We start from the raw sequence: 25,145 nt of genomic DNA on the forward strand, positions 1-25,145 counted from the left end.
ATTTCTAGATTCTCCACTCAGTTTTACTGATCTATGTGTGTATTTTCACTGTATAGTGTTGATCACTGTAGCTGTATAATTAATCTTGAAATTAATAGACTGATTCTTCCCACTTGCTTCTTTTTGGAATTGTTTTCAGCTATTCTAGTTCATTTGCCTTTGCATAAATATTGTTGAGTCTCCTAGTCTATGAACACTGTATGTCTCTTCATTTATGTAGATCATTGGTTTCTTACATCAGCATTTTATAGTTTTCAGCATATAAGTCCAAATACTTTAATTTTACTCCAATGTACTTTATTTAATTCAGTGATTATAAATGTTACTGTATTTTTAATTTAGTATGCACATATATTCATTGCTAGTATATATAAATGCATTTTTCTATTTTTGTTTTATATCCCACATTCTTAGCTTATTCTGGAAGTTTAAAAAAATACTCCTTGGGCTTTTTATACTTAGTTATATCAACTGGACAAGGGATAGGTTTTATTTTTGTTTTTTTTCCTTTTCCCATTTATATGCCTCTTATTTCTCTTTCTTCTCTTTTTGCACTGGCTAGAACTTCCAGCAGTTTGTTGAATAGCAGCAGTGAGAGCTGGCATCCTTGGCTTTCTTCCAATCTTAGTGCAAAAGCATTTAGTCTTTCACCAGTAAGTACTTTTAGGTATTTTTGTAGATGTTCTTTCTCATGTTAAGGAAGTTGCTCTCTTTTCCTATTTCCCAGAAAGTTTTTATTGGGAATGGATGTTGAATTTTGTCAGATGTGTTTTCTGCATCAATAGATATCTTCTTGATTTTTCTCCTTTAGATTGATCATATTGTAGATTCCGTTGATTTTCCAGTATTGAACTAAGTATCTATTCCTGGAATAAACCCTACTTGATCATTGTATATTATTTATATTTATACTCATACAAACTCATTGCTGAATTACATTTTCTAATATTTGGTTAAGTATTTTCACATGTATATTGATAAGGAATATCTTTGTTTTTTGGAATCAAGATAATTCTGACTTCATAAAATGAAACAGGAAGTGTTTCTTCCTCTTCTGTGTCCTGGAAGAGATTGTGTGGAAGGGATATTAATTCCCCTTAAAAGGTTTGGTGTAATTCTCCATCTGTCCCTGGAGTTTCATTTTTTGATAGGGTTTTGTTTGTTTCTTAATTTATTGATCCACATCATCAAAGTTGTTAAAGTATTGTTTATGGTATTTTCTTATTAATTTTTTTGATGTTTGCAGAGTTGGTAGTGATATCCCATTTCATTCTTGATATTGGCTATTCATAACTTTTTTGTTTTTGTTTTCTTTGTTAGTCTTGCTAGTGGTTTGTCACTTTTATTGATTTTTTTAAAATAAATTTTTTAAAATAAATTTCATTGACTTCTATCCTTATTATATTCTACCTCTGATTGTTTTGGGTTTATTTTGTTCTTTTTCTACATTTTTGAGTTGAGAGCCTAGGATATTGACTTGAGACTTTTACTTTTCTAATGTGTCCATTTAGTGCTGTTAAATTCCCTCTCTGTACTGCTTTAGTTGTGTTCTACAGATTTTTATGTTGTATTTTCATTCAGTTCAGTGTATGTGTTTTATTTCCCTGAGTATTCCTCTTTGACTTGTGGAATATCTGGATCGGTTTAACTTCCAAATATTTGGAGATTTTCCTATTATCTTTTTCTTATTGATTTCTAATTTGAACCTGTTGTGGTCAGTGAACAAAGTCTGTTGACTTTAATTCTTGTAAATTTGTTGAGGTTCCTTTATGGCTCAGAATAATATGATCTGTTGAGTTATATGTTCTTTAGGGTGTTGAAAAGAATGTATATTCTGTTCTATAATATCAAGAAGAGCTTATTGGTTGATAGTGTTTTTGACATCTTCTATATCTTTGTTGATATTCTGTCCAGTTTTTCTGTCGGTTGAAAAAGGGTGAAAGAGGTGTTGAAGTCTCCAACTAGAATTGTGAGTTTATCTTTTTATCACCTCTGAGTTATAGTTTTTGTAGCTATGTTGTTGGTTTCAGACACTTTTAGGACTGCTTTGTATTTTTGGAGTATCTACTCTGGTAATTTTTATTTTTTTGTTCTCTCAAGTCTTGTTTCTCTGACCTTAATACAACCATCCCTGCTTTTTTAAAAAATTGAGATTAAATTCACATGACATATAATATTTAGTCAAAGTGTGCGATTGAGGGTTTTTTTTAATTATATTTGTAATGTTTGCAACCATCACCAGCGTCTAATTTTAGATTATATTTTATCACTCAAAAAGAAACCCCGTATCCATTGATAGTCACTTCCCATTCCTACTTACTTTTGCCCCTGGCAACTTTTAATCTGTGTCTCTGGATTTACCTATTCTCAACATTTCCAAAAGTGCAGTCATGCAATATGTGACCTTTTATGATTTATTTCAGTTAACATGTTTTCAAAGGTCATTCATGTTGTAGCATGTATCAGTACTTCATTTGTTTTTGTGGCTGAATAATATTTCATAATACTGGTACTCTGCGATTTGTGTATCCATTCATTGATAGGTGGGCATCTGAGTTTCCACTTTTGACTATTAACAACAATGCTGTTATGAGCAAACTTATATGTGGACATACATTTTCAGTTCTCTTGTGTACTTACCTAGGAGTGGAATTCCTGGGTGATATGGTATCTCTATGTTTAACTTTTTTGATGAATTGCCAAATTGTTTTCCACAGCAGCTGTACCATTTTACATTCCCACCAGCAATGTATGAGAGTTCCAGTTTTTCTACATCCTTGCCAATATTCGTTATTGTCTCTCTCTCTTTTTTTAATAGCCATACTAGTTGGTGTGAGGTGATATTTTAGTGTGTTCTACTTTCTTTTGAGTACTATTTATGCTATCTACCTTCTCCTGCACTTTCACTTTCAACTTGCCCACATTATTGTATTTGAAATAAGTTTCTTTTAGACAACATATAGTTGTATTATATTTTTAATCCAGTCTGCCAGTCTTGTCTTTTAATTGCTAGATTAGGACCATTTACATTTAATGTAACTATTGGTAGGTTAGGCCTTAAGTCTCACATTTTAGTTGTTTGTTTTTGCTTTTTGTTGGATCTGTTTTTAATTTGTTTTTCTTTTTTCACCTTCGTGTTGACTACTTGAACAGTATTTAGAATTCCATTTTCATTTGTGTGTAGTTATTTTGAGTATATCTTGTGAAGCTTTTTAAAGTGATTGTCGTAGGTGTACATTTCATATATCTCACTTATTACAGTCTAATGGTATCAGTTTTTCAGTTCAAGTGATGAATAGAAACCATACTCACCTTCATGTTTGTTTATTCTCCCCTATTTATAATATAGTTGTCTTAAATATTTCCTCTATGTATATTGAGAACCACATTAAACATTTTTACTTTTGCTTCAACATGAAACACAATTTAGAAAACTCAAGAAGGAAAGTCTTAATTTTACCCTGTTTTTGCTAATTTCAATTTTCTTTTTTCTAATATTCCAAAGTTCTTGATCTTATTCTGTTTGGTCAACTTATGTTAACGTTCTATTAGGGTAGATCTGCTATCGAAAATTTTATTGCTTTAGGACTAAAAGTTCTAAAATTAAAAGTTCTACTAAGTTAATACTTAACAAAATATCACAAAGTTTCTTAGTTTTCCTTCATTTGAAAATGTCTGGTTTTCCCCTTCAGTCCTGAATGATATTTTCAGCAGTTGAAAAGTATGCCACTTCCTACGGGCCTTTATGGTTTCTAATGAAAAAGCTGCTGTCATTTGATTTGTTTCTTCTGTATGGGTAAGGTATCATTTCTCTTTTGCTCAAAGATTTTTTCCCCCCGTCTTTAGTTTTCAAAAGTTTATCTATAATGTATGTTTTTATTTCTTTGACTCTGGGGTTAACTCAGCTTTTTAATTTCAGGTTTGTGTCTTTTGCCAAATTTGGACAGTTTTTAGCCATTATTTCTTCAAGTGCTTTTTCAGCTCTACCTTTCTGCTCTGGGACTCTGATGACATGAATGTTAGATTTTGTGTTAGGGGCCCACAGGTCCCTGAGATTCTGTTCATTTATTTTTTCTATTTTCTCTTTAGTTCAGATGAGGTAATTTGTATTGTTTTGTCTTCCAATTTAGTGATTCTTCTCCATTCTGGTATTGAACCCATCCACTAAGTTTCTTATTTCTTTTACTGCATTTTCCAATTCTAAAATATCTATTTTGTTCCCTTTTTATGTCATTTTCCTTTTCTTCCCCTCTAACTGTAACTTTCTGTTTCTTTGTTAGATATTTCTAACTTTTTAAAAGATTTATTTATTTTGAGAGAGAGTGAATGTGAGCAGGGGAGGGGCAGAAGGAGGGAGACTCCGAATCTTAAGCATACTCCTCGCTGAGCATGAGGCCTGATGTAGGGCTCAGTTTCATGACCCTGAGATCATCACTTGAGCAGAAACCAAGAGCCAGATGCTCAATGAACTGAGTCACTCAGGTTCCCCTAGATCTTTCTATTTTCATTTGTTTCAAGTGTGCTTATAATTGCTTACTGAAATATTGTTATGATGGATGTTTAAAGGCTTTTGTCAGATAGTTCTAATGCCTTCTATCATCTCAGCAGCCTCTATTAATTGCTTTTTTCATTCAGTTTTGGATCTTGGTTTTTGGCATAAGTCATTTTCAGTTGAAACCTGGATATTTTGGATATTGTTTTCTGAGACTCTGGATCTTATTTAAACTTCTGTTTTATCTGGCTTCATCTGATAATGCTCCAGCAATGGAAGGGGACATGTGCCCTTATTACAACTGGGTGGGCATGGAAGCCCAGGTATTCTGCTTGGTTTCCATTGGTATCTAAGGCCAGGGGTGTGGGTGGTGAGGGGTTGGGGGGCAGTTCTTGTGACTTCTGGCCCAAGGTGGGAATTCTGGCTCTCATTTAGACCTCCATTGATACCTTTCAGTCTTGGAGTAGTTGGATTGCCTCATTACTGTTCTCCATGAGATTTGTGCTGACACAGGTGATGGTGGTGGCTCATTATTGCTGGGGGATGATGAAAGTCCTAATTTTCTAGTAGGTCTCCTTGACATTTCCCCAGCTGGAAGATTGAGGGTGCCTCCTTATTGCCCAGTTGGGTTTGAAGTCCAGGTTACCAATTAAGTTTTCTTGTATGCTACCCCAGTGAGGGCTCTTGGAGGTTCTTTGTTTTAGAGCATGTTGAAGGTGGAAGTCTAGACTTCCCATTGACCTTTCCTGGTGTTGGTGTTGATGCATGTGGGACTATAGTTTTTTGCTGTGGTGTTTGGCTAGAGTAGAATAGTTGTCTAAAAATTTTCTGTCTTGCTGGGATCTCCCTTTCAAGTCCTTTAGCTTGGGAAAACTGGCTTTTGGCGGGGAGGTTTTATGTCTCTACCTATTGGCATTTCTGGGTTGCTGTGTTCTCATCTTCAAGTTCGGGTTATTTATTTATTTATGAGAGCACGTGAGTGGCCAGGGGGTGAGGGTGGAGAGGGAGAAGCAGACTCCCCACTGAGCAGGGAGCAAGACATGGGACTCCATCCCAGGACCCTGAGATCCTGACCTGAGCTGAAGGCAGACACTTAACTGACTGAGCCACCCAGGCATCTCAGGTCTGGGATATATTAGGCAAAAACATAACCTGTGCACCTCACCACTGTTTCTTTCTTTGGGTCCTGAGGTGTCCCTAACTGGTCTGCCATTTTATTTTCCTGCTTTCAGTGTCATCTTCTCTCTCTCTCATATATATGTTTATATATAAAAAACATATATATATATATATATATATTTTTTTTTTTTAGTTGTATACTTAGCATTAGAAATAGAGAAAAGTCTACCCTATCTTCCTGGAAGTGGAAGTAGTTTATTTCTATAATGAATTAAGAAGTATCTTTTAAAAATCTTGTTACTTTTTTATTAGAATAAGAGTGCTCTCTATCTCTCATTCTCTCTCTCTAATAAATAAATAAAATCTTTAAAAAAATTTTAGAATAAGAGTGAATGTGACCTTGAGAATCTTCTGTTTGTTGATGGTATAATTTTTATTTTCCTTTCTTTTTTTTTTAGCTTAACCATACCCCAGCTATGTAACATGATATTTTACTCTGAATTTGGCTCTAGTAAAAACATTTGTTCTTTAGGTATGTGACTGGCACTGATTCATGAATAACTTCAAACTCAGTTTATTTGTAGATTAATTATTTGTATTATTTCTGTTATTTCTTTCCCTGCACATATCTTATAAATATACATTTTTTAGAGTCCTGATGTATTCCACCATTTTATTTGTATATTTGAGTTATTTATTGGAAAATCTTAGTGATAAATTTAAACTTACACATTGTATTCTATTCTCTTGGATACCATTTATAAGTTTGGATATATATACCAAATTAGGAGGATGTTTTTGTTGTTGCCTCCTGATTTTACCTACAGTGATTACAGAGCATCATTTGTCTTTAGTACTTAAGTGTAAAACCTTATTTAAGTTTCCAAACTTAGTCAATTTTTAGATTATATATGAAGTTTTACAAAATTTGATTTTTCTATATTAATGGTAATTTCTTTGTAATTTCTAATATTTTTTCATGTGTAGTTTCCACATAGTTGTAACCATACTGCATGTATCATTTTATGTTCTATTGTTTGATTTAACAGTTCTTAATAAGTACATTTCATATACTTAAACATCAGATTTAACACAGGTTTTTAATAATGAGATATTGATATTTCATAATGTACCTAACAGTTCTCTTCTTCTATTGCCTCTAAGTGTTTTCTGGTTTTTGCTGATGTAATTAATATTGCTAAAGACATTTTTTTCCCTTTTTTAGTTTTTTTTTTGCAGTAAACTCCAAGGGTGCTCGCTTCGGCAGCACATATACTAAAATTGCAATAAACTCCAAGGAATGAGTAATTTGGTGGTGGATTATAAATTTAAAAAAAATAACATATAGTGTGTATTGCTTTCCCAAGTAATTCCATGAATATATAATATAACTGGTAATGATTATTTTAATAAAGCCTTAACAGCATTAAATATTGTAGACTGCACATACAAATGATGCTTTACTTTTACTTTAATTCACTTTAGTTACAGCAAAATTGATCTTTTGTCCTATATCTTTCTGTTATTTGTATTTCCTCTTAGATGAATTTGCTTTTGTATTCTTTATCATTCACTGATTCATGGATTTATTTATTCAATTATCTAAGTGCTTTTTTAAGTGATTCGTTAAGCTTTTAGTGTATTTGTCAAAGAACTTTTGAAAGTTTTTGTGAACTCTTTTGCTTCTCCCTGTGAATATTTGTACAGTCAAAATAGAAACATGTTAAACTGTCAAAGAGGTCCATCTTGACGTTCATTTATAACAGTAAATTTTCCCACAGATTTTGTGTATAGACACACCTCAGAAAAATTTCAGGTTTGGCCCAGACCCTGACAACAAAGGTAGTCAAATGAATTTTTTTGTTTCCCAGTTCATGTAAAAGTTATGTTTGTAATATATTGTAGTCTGTTAGGTGTGCAATAGCCTTATGTCTAAATATATATATATATATATATATATATATATATACATATATATATATACTTTAATTAAAAAATACTTTTTTGCTTAAAAAATAAAAAGGTGAGCATCATCTGAGCTTTCAGCGAGTTTGTAATCTTTTTGCTGGTGGAGGGTCTTGCCTTGATGTTGGTGGTTGCTAACTGATCCAGGTGATGGTTGTGAAGGTTGAAGTGGCTGTGGCAATTTCTTAAAATAAAACAACAATGAAGTTTGCCATATTGATTGACTCTTCCTTTCATGAACGATTTCTCTGTAGCATGCAGTGCTGTTTGATAGCATTTTACCCACAGTAGAACTTCTTTCAAAAGTGGAGTCAATCTTTTCAAACCGTGCTGCTACTTTATCAACAAAGTTTATGTAGTATTCTAAATCCTTTGTTGTCATTTCAGTAATCTCTACAGCATTTCACCAGGATTATATTTCATTTTAGGAAACCGTTTTTTTGGCTCATCCATAGGAAGCAACTCCTCATCCATTAGTTGTATCATAAGATTGCCGCAATTCAGTCACATCTTTGGGCTCCATTTCTAATTTTAGTTCTTCTCCCTATTTCAACCATATCTGCCATTATTTCCTCCATTGAAGTCTTGAACCCCTTAAAGTCATCCATGAGGGCTGGAATTAACTTCTTTCAAACTCGTGTTAAAGTTGGTATTTTGACCCCTCCCATGAATCATGATGGGATTCTTAATGGCATCTAGAATGGTCAGTCTTTCCAGAAGGTTTTCTTTTTGCCCAGATCCATCAGATGAATCACTATCTATGGCAGCCGTAGCCTTTTGAAATGTATTTCTTAAATGATAAGACTTGAAAAGTTGAAATTATTCATTGCTCCGTGGGCTGCAGAATTGGTGTTTTGTTCGTTGGCTTGAAAATAACAATCTTGTACATCTCCAACAGAACTCTTGGGTAACCATGTACATTGTCAGTGAGCAGTAATATTTAGTAAGGCATTTTTTCCGGAGCAGTAGGTCTCAACGATGGGCTTAAAATATTCAATAAACCATGTTATAAACATATACACAGTCATCTAGGCTTTGTTGTTTTAGTATTTTTAGAATGGCAAATGAACATTGGCTTCAACTTAAAGTCTCCAGCTGCATTAAGCCCTAACAAAAGAGTCAGCCTGTCCTTTGAAGCTTTAAAGCCAGGCATTCACTTCTCCTTTATAGCGGTGAAATCCTTACATGGCATCTTCTTCCAATAAAGACTATTTTTACATTTAAATCTGTTGTTTAGTGTAGCCACCTTCGTTAATTATTTAACTGGATCTTCTGGATAACTTGATGGTGCTTCTACATCAGCACTTCTTTATGCAGATGGCTTCTTTCCTTAAACGTCATGAACCAACCTCTGCTAGCTTCAGGTTTTTCTTCTGCAGCTTCCTCACCTCTCTTGCCTTACAAGAATTGAAGACAGTTAAGGCCTTGCCCTGGATTAGGCTTTGGCTTAGGGAATGCTATGGCTGGCTTGGTCTTCTGTGTAGAACATTAAAAATCTTTATCCGTATCAGCAATAAGGCTGTATCATTTGTGTGTTCACTGGGGTAGCACATTTACAACTTGGCTAACTGTTTGGCACAAGAGGCCTAACTTTTGGCCTGTCTTGGCTTTTGATGCGCCTTCCTTGCTAAGCTTAATCATATCTAGCTTTTGATTTAAAGTGAGAGACATGTGACTCTTTCTTTCACTTGACCACCTAGGCGCTGTTGTAGGTTATTAGTTGGCCTAATTTCAGTATTTGTCTCAGGGATTAGGGAAGGCCAAGGAGAGGGCGAGAGATGGAGAATGGCTGATCAGTGGAACAGTTGGAATGCACACAACATTCATTAAGTTAACTATCTTATATGGGTATGGTTTTTGGTGCCCCACAACAGCTACGGTGGTAACATCAAAGATCACTGATCACAGACCACCATAACAAATATAATAATAATGAAGAAGGTTTAAAATATTTTGAGAATTACCAAATGTGATACAGAGACACGAAGTGAGCAAATGCTGTTGGGAAAAATGGCACCAATAGACTTGCTTGAAGCAGGGCTGCCACAAACCTTCAATTTGTTAAAAAATAAAAAAGCACATAATCTGTGAAGCACATAGTGGAATAAAACAAGGTACGCCTGTAGTTATATAGTCAGTGATCTTACCTATTATTATCGTTATTACCTTTATGAATATGGTACTTGTGGTATATGGCCCTTTGTATGAGTGGTGTCCACAATGACCGTCTGTTTGCTAGCCTCGTTGTGACATTGTGTTTAGGCAGAGACAGTATTCCAGAAGTGTGAAACATTATTCCCAGTTTCTTCTTTTGGGTAGCTCCTTTGTCATAGCTTAGGTGGTATTTTCTTTCTTTTTTTTTTTTTAAGATTTTATTTATTTATTTGAGAGAGAATGAGAGATAGCACGAGAGGGAAGAGGGTCAGAGGGAGAAGCAGACTCCCAGCTGAGCAGGGAGCCCGATGTGGGACTCGGTCCCGGGACTCCAGGATCATGACCTGAGCCGAAGGTAGTCGCTTAACCAACTGAGCCACCCAGGTGCCCTAGGTGGTATTTTCTTAAGACTCTCCAGACTGGTTCAATTCTTTCCTTTCTTATGTTTTCATAGCACTGTGTACTTCCCAGTTTTGGCATTTTGCACAATATTAAGTAGTTATTTGTGTAGTTATTGGTTTAATGACCAAATAATGCTTTTCTCACTAGATTTTGGATTTCAGTGGAGAAAATTCTAAAATGGTCTTGTCTACCCCTATAACTCCAGATTGTGCTTGGTATATAGTAGTATATAGTAAAAATTTAATTAAGTGAATGAATGAATGAATGAATGAATGAATGAGATACGTGAGTCAAAATTAGTGGGTGCATGAGTAGATGATCATGCTTAGGTGCAGCCAGGATGATTGACTTCCACAGGAGACAGTCCAGTTATATGCAGTAGATCTTTGATTTTATTGCAGATTGGAAGTCAGTGATTGAAGTGGCAAGACTGAATCTTGGTTGCATGCCATCAGAGTTCTTATGGTAAAGGAATAGCTTGTCAGGATCAAAGTTTCATAGTGGTGAGATAATCAGGTTGGCAATTTTGCCTTGTGGTATAATTGAGAGTGCCTTATGGCAGAATATGAATTAACTAAGGAAAGAAGAATGACCTTTTCCTTCATTGAGTGAGTGAATGTTGTATTTAATTTTATTCTGGTGTTGTCCTTTATCAGTTCCCTTTAAACACATGTACACTCATACACATGTGTGCATGCTCACACACAGTATTTCTTTAATTTAAAAGATAGTTTGGCTCTTTACTATGACCTCTTTTACTTTGCCAGCTAGTCATTTAACATCCTTATGCATGCTAAAAAAATTTTTTTAAATGCTTGCCACAATTTCCCTCTTGTGTTTATAATAAAGTGTCTTAAAATAGACTCTGGGCTTCCTGTGTGGTATATTTAAATGATCTCATTTCATCTTTGTTTAATGCCTGCATAGTTGCTTTGTTTTTTCCTTAATTGTGACTAAGAGTGATGGCTTCTTCTCCCCCTTCCCACTTTGACTGTCAGAATATGGAGTTTAATATAATATGGCCTGTGCATAGTAGTCTTGCTTTGGATGAAATCTTGTGGAGAAAATTCATTTATAAGCTACATTTATTTACTTTGTAAACATATAGTGTATCTATCATGACATGACTTCTGTGCTTGGCAGCATGGCATACTGGTTAACCTGAAAACCTTTCCTCAGCAAAGGTGGATTAATATATAATATGCTGGATAATATATAACACTTATAGTTCTAAGTGAATTGCTGAACCTGCACAAAAAAACGAAAGGAGGAAACTGAAAACCAGAGTTGGAAGTAGGCTCTTAAGCTTTGTCCACATGGGCTGTGGCAAATTCAGTTATCAGTGGACTTGGTTTTTAATCACCAAAAGTGGGTGAGACAAGAAGGGAGGAATTGAGAAGTGATGCCCATTTCCATAAGCTTATAACTTCTGAGTAGAAAGGTGAACTGTTTCGAAAGTATGCCCTACTCTTTTTTTTTTTTTTAAGATTTTTATTTATTTATTTGACAGGGAGAGACACAGCGAGAGAGGGAACACAAGCAGGGTAGTGGGAGAGGGAGAAGCAGGCTTCCCGCAGAGCAGGGAGCCCGATGCGGGGCTCATTCCCAGGATCTGGGATCATGACCTGAGCCTTAGGCAGATGCTAAATGACTGAGCCACCCAGGCGCCACCTGCCCCACTCTTGATTTAACAAAGAAACTTCTTAGTTTTGGCCTTGATGGGGAGGGCATTTTCCCTGAGAATTTGTAACCACAGTCCTGTCATCACCCAGATTTTAGTTTCTTGTGTGGTCTAGGAACCATCATGACAACAAGTTAACTTAAAATTTATGATCCTGGTTGGACTTTTTACATCTCTGGGTATCTAGTAGTAAACACAGATATTTGCTGTGGCATATACCTTCAACTATGGCAACGTATTTGAAGAAGAAAGCCTTGTGAAACGTACACTCAGAATCCGGAATTACCAAGAACTTGAAAATAATCCACCAAGAGCAAGAGTTAGCAGAGACCCCCAGTGACCAATTTAGATTCCAGGAATTTCAGATAATGTAATTATTGGAAATAGTATAAAATGGCTGTTTAAAAGTATCCAAGAAGCAAAAGATGGCATTGAAAATATAGAAGAGATATAGTCAATAAAAGCTAGAGAATTTCAAAAAGAAAAATATCGTCTTTCTATGTCAGAAGTCACTGAATGGATCAAATAGTAGATTAGACACAGCGAAAGACACTATTAGTGAACTTAAAGGTGGATATAAAGAAATTATCCAGAATGCAGCAGTGAAAATAGAGATGAAAATGTGAGATACAGGTAAGTAAATCTGGACAGCTAGGGTGAGATGATTCTATGTATGTCTAATAAGATTCTTGGGAGGAGAAACTTGGGAGAGAGGCAATATTTAGAGACTTTTTTTTTACTCCACAGAATTGGTAAAAGATGTGAATCTTCAGATTTAAGAATTATAAATCCCAAACAAGATAAATAAATCTTTAGGTGGATACATTGTTGTGAAACCCTGCTGTGCTAAAGGCAAACATAAATATTTAAAAGCAACCCAAAGGAGAAGAAATTAATGACATGATCTGCGAACATTAATGTTAATTTTTTAGTTTCCCATACTCGGGGCACTGTGCTGAGCTATTTGAAGTTCTCTTCAGTTAGGCCCATACAGTCCAGTGATCTTCCCTTTTCCAACCAAAATAAGTTACTGAATCTTCTTGTCAGACTATATCCAGAAGTTGTAAATTTCTCAATACTTTAACCAGGCTCTGCCCCCTTCCAAATGAAAAGATTTCTTTTTCTAGTTCCTTATACCTAGAAATGTCCAAATTCCCACACCTATAATCATAACATAGTAGAGCAATCAACATTAAGTATGTAAACTTGAAGAGAAGCAGGTTAATTCTAAATAATGCAGATTAGTATTCTAAGAAGGTATGCATCTAAATAGTATGACAAAGGTAGGTAGGAGGGAGACTGATTCATGGTTTTAGAGTTAGAAGCAAATTTTATTTTATTAATCTTTATATTAAGAATTATGTTATAAACTTGGTGACAGAAGTGAATTGTGTTAAATTAAGGCATCTCTTTTCATCATTCTTTGAGTATGAAGTTGAGTCTGGTCATATGTTTATTTGCCATTGTTGATGTTAAAAAAAGTTAATCACAGAAGCAGGTCTGTAGACATATGTTGGTCAGTAAATTCTTTTTGCTGATAATTCTAGCAGTATGGACTGGGAGGGATTGCTGAGATCCAAATGAGGATGGAACAAAAGCTCTTGGTTCGGACTCTGAGAAACAAACTGAGGGTTCTAGAGGGGAGGAGGGAGGGGGAATGGGTTAGCCTGGTGATGGGTATTAAAGAGGGCACATTCTGCATGGAGCACTGGGTGTTATACACAAACAATGAATCATGGAACACTACACCAAAAACTAATGATGTAATGTATGGTGGTTAACATAACATAATAAAATAAAATAAAAAAAAAGTAAGCTCTTGCTGTAGAAGGCCTTATGTTTTGTTCCTTGTGAATATTTAAAGTTCACCTCTGTCACCTAATTATCACTGGTCACTACACTTTTGATATTGCTTTTTTTTTCTTCATGCTGTTTAATTAGGTATGGTTCAACGGTTTTATTTTATATTCTGTTGAAAATATTAAGTGATTTTTACCCAGACATTTTGGCTTAACTTAGCCCTGGAATGTCACTTCCTTTGCTTTCCCATGTTAAAAACAACAAAATCATTATCAACAACAATTAAAAAATTTGACCACTATCTTTTAAAAGTTGCTGTCTCCTATTGGCTTATCTTATCAGAGGGAGCCGTTTGCATGCAGTCTTTGTCACCTGTTGAGTCTTAGCTGTACCCAGAAAGCTGGTTGGTTCTATTTTGTTCTTGCCTCCCTGGCCACTGCTGTTCAGACTTCTGCTTTCTTCTCAGGTGATCAGTCTTTCTCTAATTTCATTTTCTCCCTTTATTCCTACCCTGAAAGGATAAATGCTTACTTTTACTATAATATCAACTATTTGGAAGCTCTTTCCTATTTTATTTTGTGTAATGTTTTTTTAATAGTTCTGCTAAAATGGCTATCCCATCAGTGCATATTTTAAAAGAATTTTCCTCTTCCCTCTATTAGAAACCTTTATTATTGTTTTACTATCCTGTTGTTTTATTATCTTTGTATATCTAGCGTGAGTCCTGGCTGCTTGAGTGTCCTGAATGACATTTTATTTTATTTTATTTAAATTAGAGTTTTACAAGGCTTGTAACAAAAAGCAGCAGTCCTCTGGGCCCCTTTCATCTTCACTGCTTTTTTTTAGAGGCAGTCATTTCCAGCTCATTCTTAGATATTTACCTCTAAATTTCTAAATAAAATGCTTGTATCACAGTTTTTTTATCTTTCATGTTTAGATATTGTCTACATACATACATTCTACTACCACGAACTTAGTGCCTTAAAATAACATAAATTTATCTTCTCACAGTTCTGTAGTTTAGATGTCTGAAATGAGTCTCATACTAAAATCAAGGTGTCAGCATAGCTATGTTCCTTTTGGAGGCGAAGAAATCTGTTTCCTTGCTATTTCCACCTTCTAAAGGCCACATGCATTCATTGGCCAGTGACCTTCATCCCCCATCTTCAAAGCCAGCAACATCACCGTGACAGTGCTTCTGTCATCACATTTCTTTCTCTGACTTTCCTTTTTTGCCCTTTCCTTTCATTTTTAAGGACCGTGGTGATTATATGGGCTCCACCAGGACAATGCAGGATAATCTTCTTATTTCAGATCAGCTGATTAGCAAGCTTAATTCCACCTGCAACCTTAAATCTCCTTTGCCATATGAGGTAACATACAGAATTCACAAGTCTTGGGATTAGGATGTGGACATCTTTGGTGGGGGGAGGCAGGTAGCCTTACTGTGCCTACCAAAGAGGTTTTAGCTTTTAAGGCTGACACTCACTGTCTCCATCTTTAGTCTTTTCCCCTAAATTATCTAAGTAGATCACAAGCTTTGCTTAAATTTATATTCAGTATTAATATATTATGACCATATATGGATGAATTATACTACCATTAAATAATTTTTTTCTTGTGCAACTTTTATTCTAGGAGTTAATAACTGCCCTATTAAAATTTGAGTAGTATTCTATGTACTTATTATTAATTCCCCAAAACTTTTTTTTTAAAGATTTATTTATTAGAGAGAGAGAGAGAGAGAGAGAGAGAGAGAGCGAGCGCACACGCACAAGTGGGGGAGGGGCAGAGGGAGAGGGAGAAACAGACTCCCCGCTGAGGGGCTCGATCCCAGGACCCCAGGATCATGACCTGAGGTGAAGGCAGACGCTTAACTGACTATGCCACCCGGGCGCCCCTCATTCCCCAAAACTCTTATAGAAACATGTCTTCTCTCAGTAGTTCCAATACATGAGATAGTTTTAATTTTTGTAGTTATTATTCTTTTAGTGCACTGTTTTCCTGTTTCAATTTCCGTTTGTTTCTAATCCTACCGTAAAGCTATCTTGAAGTTTTCTGTTACCAAATTGTCCTGGGTATTCTCTTTTCTCTTATGTTAGATCCCCTGTTTCTTGGATCACATATGTGATTCTTTCCTGATTTACTCCCTGATTTTGGTGGAGCAGGATTTTGTAGTTATCTTTCCAGCAGAGAAAGTAAACTTTTTTCAGATCTGGCATGTCTGATGAATCTTTCTTCTACCTTCATATGTGATTAATAGTTTGGCTATCTGTAGATTTGTAGGTTGGGAATAAGTTTTGTACAGAATTTTAAAAGCATTACTTTATTGTCTCCTTGTTTTCCAGTGTTGCTGTTGAGTTTGACGCCATTCTAATTATATATTGGATATTTCCATGTCATCTGTTTCTGTTTTTATGCATGTTTATTTATTTTTTATCTATCTCTGAAGCTCTTAGGAGCTTCTCTTTCAGGTGTTGGGTTTCTATGTGTGTGCTTTTTCATTTGTTGTGCTGGATTTACGGTATACCTTTTTAATTAGAAACTCTTGTTCTATAGTTTGGGGAAATCTTCTTGAATTATTTCTTTATTTTCTCCATTTTGTTTAATAGTCTTTTTGAAATTTTTGGTTTTCAGATATTTGATTGTTTATGCTGATCCTTTGATTTTATTGCCATTTCTCTCCCATTTTCAATCTCTTGGGATTTTATGTTTTAATATATGATAAATTTCCTTAACTCTATTTTCTAATTTTTCTATTTAAGGAGAATTAACATCATGTTTTTAATTTCTAAGGGCTATTTTTTCTTTGAAAAAATTTTCTTAAAGATTTATTTGAGAGAGAGAGAGTATGAGAGGGAGCATGAACTGGGGGGAAGGGCAGAGGAAGAGGAAGAAGCAGACTCCTCCACTGAGTAGGGAGCCAGACACAGGGCTCCATCCCAGGACCCATGAGATCATGACCTGCGCTGAAGGCAGACGCTTAACTGATTGAGTCACCTAGGCACCCCTTCCTTGAAAATTTTAACTAAACATCTTGTTTTTGTTGTAGTATCTTCGGTACTCTCTCTGAGGATAGCAATTATTATTACTAAGATTTTTGGTTTTGGCATTATTTGGTTACCCTGTTTCTTTTCTGTGTTTTTTATTTTTTTATTTTTTTTAAACTTTTTATTTATTCATGAGAGACAGAGAGACAGAGAGAGGCAGAGGAAGAAGCAGGCTCCCAAGGAGCAGGGAGCCCAATGCGGGACTCGATCCCAGGACCCTGGGATCATGACCTGAGCCAAAGGCGGACGCTTAACCATCTGAGCCACCCAGGCGCCCTCTTTTCTGTTTGTTAATCTCTACTACTTATAGTAATTGCCACATGATATCTGGTGGTCCTTCATATTTAGAATAAAATACTAAATCTGTGTGTAAGGTTGGAGCTTTTTGAGTTGCTGGTGTCATTGTAGGGGAATTAGACACTACTTATTTTTTTGTTGGGGGATAGTCAGTTATCAGTATCTCTGGTTCCTTTTTCTTGGACTGGCCAGTTTCTACTGAGAGAAATCCTTCCATTTCCTTCCTGAAGGTTATAAGCCTGTCATTCAGCGTTCTTAGTAAGGAAAAGAAGATCTCATCATCTAGTACATAAACTCCATGTAGATTTTTAGAGTCTCCTGTTTTTAACATGTACCCTTTTCCTTGGCTGTATCCCATAGTCCAAAATCCTTTTGGTTTAACCTCTCCGTAGTGAACCCAGAGTCTTTTGCCAGGGTGAGGGTGGAGAAGTTGCATGACTCCGTGGATTAAGGGAGGGGATCTGTGGCCATTTGATAGACTTTCAGTCTTTGTAGCCTCATCTGCATTCCTGCCCTCTGAACTGCCTGACTTCTGTAATTTTTAATTTTTCAAGGCTTACTGCAGATCAACTTATTCCTTAATGGAATAGAGAGAAGTACCTGTGGGAAATTTAACAGTCATCTCATTTCTACTTGTTCATCAAATATTCCTCTTCCAAAATTGTGATGCTAGCTCGTGCCTCCTTGAGAGTTGCTTATTCAGCTCTTGTCTTTTCATTTTCCTTTCTTAGTGGGTCTAAGGCCCTAAAAACTTTTAACAGTCTTTTAGTGTGTTAATAGGACACAGATAAAACCTACATGGGGTTTGACTCCTTAATCTTTTACTTAGATATTTACATAGATATGCAGGTCATTCTCATTAGTTTATCTTTTAATAATTACAAGAGTGATCATAAGTTGATTACTGAACACTGGAGAGTTGACACTGAGGGTTAAGGTCTCAGAGAGGATGGAAGAATTATGGCAGGCCAGAAAGTTGGTGGAAAAAGAATCAGAATTAAGGATGTGCCACAGGACTAGGAATATGTATTAGGAGTTAATATTTTCCAGAAAAGTACTACAAGGAGAAGAAACAACAGTGCATTATTTTATATTAAATTCTATTACAAAAATTTGGTATTTTTAGATTATTTAATTGATAGTGTGTACAATGTAAAATTATATTTCAGCTGTCTTAGAAATTCCTTCTTAACTTCTAGTGGACTATGGCTGCAGCATTTGAGTAAGTGTATGTGTGAGAGTGCTTTGTAGAGGGAGTATTTCAATGTTAGACACTGTCATTATCTTTGTGATTGGCCTTTTGACTCATGTCAGCTGACTGTACATCTTACCAAAATATTGCACCTCTTCTCTCAAATAAGTTTTTTGTAAAGTTGAGCTGTTTTCTCATTTAACTACAATGCTTTGAGCAGTAACCACAATACTTTGGCCTCTCCATGTAACAATAATAAATAGTGGCGTGCCTTAAGCTACCTAATTACTTAGCTGCATAATTAATGCTGCCTCTATCCAAAGCCATGCTTTTTTAGTTTGAGGGCTTTTGCTCTTTTAGTGTCACCATGTTGCAGGAGATTTCCTTTCATACTTTCAGGAAGCAGCATTCACGTAGGACACAATATGAATGATGCTACTCCTTTCTGTTTCCTCGAGCTTATGTTTGGGCATTTTACAAATTTGGGTTTGAAGGTGGGAGTGGAAAGAAACCAAGATTATTTTTCATTAAGGCCTTTTTTTTTTTTTTAAAGGGGGTCCTGGCTGGCTCAATCAGTAGAGCCTACGACTCTTGATATCAGGGTCATGAGTTCGTGCCCCACATTGGTGTAGAGATTACTTAAATAAATAAACTTAAAAAAATTTTAAAAAGCACTTTTTTTTTTTTAAAGAACCTGTGCAGGTTCACAGTAAAATTGAGGGGAAGTTGGTTCCCATATATGCCATGACCCACACATGCACAGCTACCCCAATATCAGCATCTCCCACCAGAGTGGCTTTTATTACAATGGATGAACAGACACTCACATACTATAATCAGCCAAAGTTCATAGTTTAAATTAACAAGTTTTTTTTTTTTTTTACTAGCAACTTTTCTCCATTGTTGAAGTCCATCAAGAGATATCTATATTTTTTTTTAAATCTCGGCTTATGGCATTTGAAACAGATTTCTTTATAAAAAAGCCTTTATGGTGAAATTATGCATAATGATGTTTTAGTTATATTTTTCAAGATTTTATTTATTTGAGAGAGAGGGACACAAAGATAGCAACAGAGGGCACAAGCGAGCACAAGTGGGGAGGAGAGGGAGAAGCAGGCTGCCCACTGAGCAGGGAGCCCAAGGTGGGGCTTGATCCTAGGATGCTGGGATCATGACCTGAGCAGAAGGCAGGTACTTAACCGACTGAGCCACCCAGGTGCCCTGATGTTTTAGTAATTAAAACAAGTTTTAAAATACTTAAGAAATGTAATCATAAAAATGTAAACTAAACTTGCGAGAGTCAAAAACGAGATGCTTTGTATGTATATGTATATGATATTCTTACCAGAAGAAGTTCCAGGCAACTTTTTCTGATAAGAATATTATATATGACATGCATTAGATATTAACAAAGATCGATCATTTGTCAGGGCGCTTGGTTCACTCAGCCAGATGAGTATGCTACTCTTGATCTAGGATGGTGAGTTCGAGCCCCACGTAGGGTGTAGAGATTACTTACATAAATAAACATTAAAAAAAGATCTACCATTTGTGATTCAAGATAGAGTCCTAAATGTTGTAAACTATACAAGAAGTAGTGTTATAAAATAATTTAGAAACAAAGCTATTTTGGCCTATTTATATTCTTTTGCATTTACATCTACCAGAAACCAATTCTTTTCATTCTGAACAACATCAACAACCCTTGAAAGAATCTTTCAGTAGTAGCTCTTGTCTGCTAACCTCTATTTAGGTTTTATATATATTTTGAAAAATTGGCAGAGAATGAAAATCTCACTGTGGGGCTTGAGGCCTGGTGGGGGGAAGGTATCATTCCATTTTATATTCTTCTTATCACCTAACATAATAATTAGAGCAGGGTAAATTATCCAGTGATTATAACTTCCTATAACTGCAGTAGATGTTAAATATGTAGGGTTGCTCAGTTTTCTTTCTTACAGGGAGGATTGTGATCTGGTCTTGTCACTTTCTGACTTGAGACTTGGCAAAACCCTACTTCTCTAGGTATTGGTTTTCTCATATATAAAATGGAATAGTAATGGTCACCTTGGGGTTTTGTTTTCTTTTGGAGATAAATAAAATAATAAACTAGACCCTAGCGATTGACAGTAAGTGCTCACTGAATGTTGGGTGCTGTGATAAGTAGTACTACCATTAAAACTGTTACTACTCTGACTATGTTTATGTATATATTGTCATCATTTAATTTTATGAGATACTGCTTTAGATTTTTGAGTCATGGATTTGAGGATCTGATAAAAATCTAATTATCAGCATAGAATATTGTACAAAGACACAACATTTTAGACTCTTGCTCTGGGGATAATAGGTACCACTTCAAATGGAAACAACAGAGGTGGTGAATATTGGAAAATAGCAACCAATCAATACACATTTATGTAATGACCACATAGAAATTAGTAAATTAATAGGCCCTTCTGAAGTGAGCGTTAGTATGCGAGAGGGTGTTTCTTAAAATGATGTTTTTTTTTAATCATTTACAAATCACATAGTGTGTTGGCTAAACTGCAGATTCCTGGGCCACACCTCAGGAAGATGCTTGGAGGAGTATGGGACTTCTTGAACATACTAAAATTGGGATGGACGATTTCAGAGTAATGTTTAACGTATCCGTCATAGAAAGTTTATGGTTTTCTTAATTATTCATACATGTTCTACTTAGAGTTTCGGATATGAAGGATAGTATATATTTGATCAAAATGTGGAATGTGGAAGAGAAGGGAAGTTATGTTGGTGGATGTTGGTGAATATAGACAAAATGAATGGTAAAGTCTTCTCTATCAAATTGTATTAAACGCCCTAGTTCTTTTACTACTGTAGGACTTTGAGCAAAATTTAACTAAACTCCTACAATCCAATGTATCCTAATCTGGAAATGAGGATAATAAACATTTTTATTACAGCCCCTTTGAGAGGATTGAATGAGATAACATGTGTAACACAGAATAAGTCCTCGGTAAATGTTAGTCGATTAGAGTTCTTCATCATTATCATTTTAGTGGTTTGCAATATTGTCATTCTTAAGGTTCCCCTGCCTGTTTAATTCTCACCTACTGTTCAGGGCCAAAATGAGTTTCTCCTTTTTGAATTAAGTTTTCCCTACCATTTATTTCATGGTAATTATTATAGTAATAATCTGTGCTTCAATGTCCTTCAGCAAGTAGCATATAGTAGAGATGTTAATATCTACTTTTTTGTTAATTGATATAGAATACCATTGATTTCTTTTATCTGCACATGGTATTTCAGTTTTGCTTATAGGCTATTTTATTTTAACTTAGGAACTGTCTTGTTTCTCTCTCCTTATTCTACCTGATCAAGCTATTTTGGGGAGTCTGTTTACTCAGAAAGTCTCCTGTTTAAATTAAATGTCTCTGTCTAAATGAAACTCAATTTATAAGTTAAATTTGTTTCAAAAATAAGTATCTTACTCTGCATTTTAAAACTATGATTTTTTAAAAGTTTTCCTGTTTTTTAAACAAATACTTGTTTTAAAATATTTACTTGTATTTCTTGAGCTTGACTAATCAAAAGCTGACTGCATAAGTATAGTTATGAGAGTTCAGACTATTTATTTTAAAATTGCATCCTTTTACCTCCTAAATGCTAAACTATGAAACCTAACACAAATACTGTAAGAACATCTGAGGCAGATAATTAAAGTATAATTAAGTTTAAATGCCTTGGTGAAGGAGTATAAAAATTATTTAAATTCAATCGGCTAGTACATTTGCAGTTTTCTTTTATTAGGTGTGAAATCTAAGAATCCCCTGCCAACTCTTGAGGGCTCAATCCAGAATGTTGAATTGAAGTACTGCAGCACATCATTGGTCAAATGTGCCTCTGGGACCATGGGATCAATAAAAATTTGTGCCAAAGCCCCAGGTATGTGCAGCTGGACCGTGTAAAACTTTATTGCCTGTATAGGAGAATTGGCCTTGCATTTTACAAGGAGCGTTACTGAAACAAGAATTTGCTCATTGTTCCTATGAATCAGAGGTTTTAAATTTTTTTTATTTTTACTCTAAAATTTTTTTAATTGTGCCAGGATGATACTTCTTTAATAAATTAATTTTTATTTAAGGAAAAAATCTGCATAGTTATGAGAATGGTTATGAGGAAGAACAATTAAAAGTTTACTCTTATACTTTTGGGGGGAAATAGGAAGTATAGATATATATGACACTTAAAATTTAAATTAAAATGTTAGTATAATAAGCAGATAACACAACTGTTTTTCAATTCTTGTAATTGACTTCACCTTCCTGCCAATACTTTATTTCATACTATTTTCCATAAACACTTGTAATTTAAGTGTTTTCCGTGCATCCTAAATTTCTAGGTAAATTTAAAGAGGTACAGATTTTGTGGAATATTTAGAATATAGTATGTTCAAGTTCTTTTCCTTTTACAATCTCATCTGAAAATGTTCTGCATTCATTAGCTAAATATTAAGACTTAATTTGTTAAGAGTTAAAAGTGCTTTTAATTTTATCAGTCATACTTTTTAGAATATAAATGTACAGCTAAAATGACCAAATATAACTGAAGTATTATATTATGATAATATATTTTAAGATCAGGCATCCTCAAGCTACTCCAATATTTTTTTATAAGAATTTTTTCATTAATGTTTCTCTTTAGGTGATAGTGGAAAAGAGAAGTTGATTCCGTTGCTTCAGGGTCCTTCTGACACTAAAGACCTTCATAGCAGCAAGTGGCTCAATGAGAGTAGAAGGCCAGAATCTCTCTTAGCTCCGGATTTGATAGCCTTCACAGTCCAAGTTCCACAGTATATGGACTACTGCCATAATTCCGGTGAGTACAAATTTATCATTATTCACTTACTTTGCATTTTCTTTTCCAGTAAAGCTTTTAAAAAGGACTTTTTTTTTTAAACCAGTTTGTGTCCATTGGGATACTCTCTAAAGTTGTGCTCTTTGAAACTTCAAGTGAAATGTTTTTGTATCATTTTTGATAAGTGATGTGTTTATAAACAGTAATGATTTTATTTTATATGAGAGATAATTCAGTTGTCAGTATAACAATCTTATATTCATATCTACTAAATCCAACTGAGTTTTAAAACCTACCATATCATGTAATAGGTAGAAAAGAGTAAAGGAAATTTAAAACTTTGGAAAGAGAAAATACTTTTCCTTGGGATAGTAGCACTTTGTGACCCATCATTTGCCATATTAAAATTGAGTATTTGAGCCTTCTCTAGTTTTGCAGAAAGGAAGAAATGTTGATAGTGGAACCAAGAAAAAAAATCTCAGAGGTCAAGATCCTATTTCTTAGAGTTATTTTTCTAGTAGTATTTTGCCTAGAATCTCTTTCATTTTATTCAACACCGAAATAGCAAAGCCACACCTCTTCTGTTGAGAGGAGATACCAGGAGGATCAGTAAACACTGGGATAAAAAAAGATATGCTAAGTAGAGACCATTATCAGCCAATGGTTCGATTAGTCACTATATGGTTAGTAAAGGCAAAGTGGTAAAAGACTCTAGAAATAAGATTGCTATATACAGATTTCTTAAAAGTGTGAAGAGTGCCATTTTTTTAAAGAAATTAAATGGCTAGTAAGGAAGTGCTCTCAAATAGTTGCCTAAAAGTAGAGCTCTCTTAATATTTAACAAGTATTATAACTTACAGAAAATGTTAAGCATCACTGCACTAGGTTCAAAGGGGGAAACCATGAAAAACTTTGTAATTAATTTACCAGACAGTAGATGGAGGTAAATATTTGAAGCAGTGCACAAGGAGATGAAAAACACTTGAAGGATGAATTTTGTTACAGTAGCATTTGCAGCTGAAAGGCATGCACATTAGAAACTAGAAATTAGTATTTGAAATGTGAGCCTTAGGATCCTCTGTCAACATGCTTCTAAAGACAATACTCCTCAAAAGGAAGTTTCAGCCTGGTGAGAATTGGTAGGGAACTCAAAGGAAAATGTGAGGATGAGGCCAAACCCAAACTAAGACTGTGCATATGGATGAAAGATTCTATTTTTTAAGGCAGGGACTGGTAAACATTTTAATAAAGAACCAGATAACTAATATTTTAGGGTTTGTGGGCCATATTGTCTCTATTAGCTATTGAGTTCAGCTAGTATAGCACAAAAATAGCTATAGATAAAATGCAAATGAATGGATAGGATTGTATTTCAATAAAACTTTATTCACAAAAACAAGGAGTGGGCCAGATTTATTCTATGTCATTTACTTATGTTTTAGGGAGAAGGTATTGGTGGTTAAATAAACATTATGCTTTTTAAAAATGCCTATTTTAATCATGTTCCTTAAATATGCTGTTTGGTAAACTTCTTTATATAATTCCATATAGTGGTTTTTAAAAAGAGATTTTATTTATTTATTTATTTATTTATCCATTTATTCATTTATTTATTTGACAGAGGTGGGGAGGGGGTGAGGGAGAGGGAGAGAGAGAATCTCAAGTAGACTCCACACTGAGGGCAGAGCCCAGTGCAGGGCTCGATGTCACAGCCCTGAGATCATCAACTGAGCTGAAATCAAGACTCAGATGCTTAACTGACTGAGCCACTGAGGCAACCCTCTATTTGGTAGTTTTGATAGGTTTTGTTTTCAAATCATCACATCATTAAAATGTTATTAAAATGATCAGACCATCCAGTTAGAATTGTGGTACCTAAGAAGGGACTAAGTTTATTTGAATTTACCACATATTAAAGGACCTCCCCATTTTTTGTTTTGCCATGTACACAGAATTAATCAGTCGAGTTTATAATCTGATCTTTCTCATAACAATATTTCATGTCACTTTTTGTGATTTAAATGCATGTTTAGGGTCACAAAAATGTAATTTGCATTTCTAACCTTTTATTTCGGCCTAAAAGTAAACTGCTATTAAAAAATTATGATATTTTTAGAGTAAAGTTTTATGCTTTTTCTTGCTGTAAGAAAATTT

The 25,145-nt window shown here is 34.8% G+C and overlaps 1 protein-coding gene across 11 annotated transcripts in view; it reads left to right on the forward strand.

Moving 5' to 3' along the window:
• VPS13B (vacuolar protein sorting 13 homolog B) overlaps window positions 1-25,145 on the forward strand; it is a 746,502-nt gene that overhangs the window by 199,221 nt on the left and 522,136 nt on the right. For all 11 annotated transcript variants that reach the window (XM_073893022.1, XM_073893023.1, XM_073893021.1 and 8 more), the window contains 2 exons: window positions 21,945-22,079; window positions 22,839-23,012. In XM_073893022.1, coding sequence (XP_073749123.1) covers window positions 21,945-22,079; window positions 22,839-23,012 — 309 coding nt within the window. The remainder of the gene's footprint in view (window positions 1-21,944; window positions 22,080-22,838; window positions 23,013-25,145) is intronic.

This window comes from Callorhinus ursinus, unplaced genomic scaffold (genome assembly GCF_003265705.2).
Source record: "Callorhinus ursinus isolate GAN/ISIS: 27379988/994484 unplaced genomic scaffold, GSC_fseal_2.0 scaffold5, whole genome shotgun sequence".
NCBI lineage: Eukaryota > Metazoa > Chordata > Mammalia > Carnivora > Otariidae > Callorhinus > Callorhinus ursinus.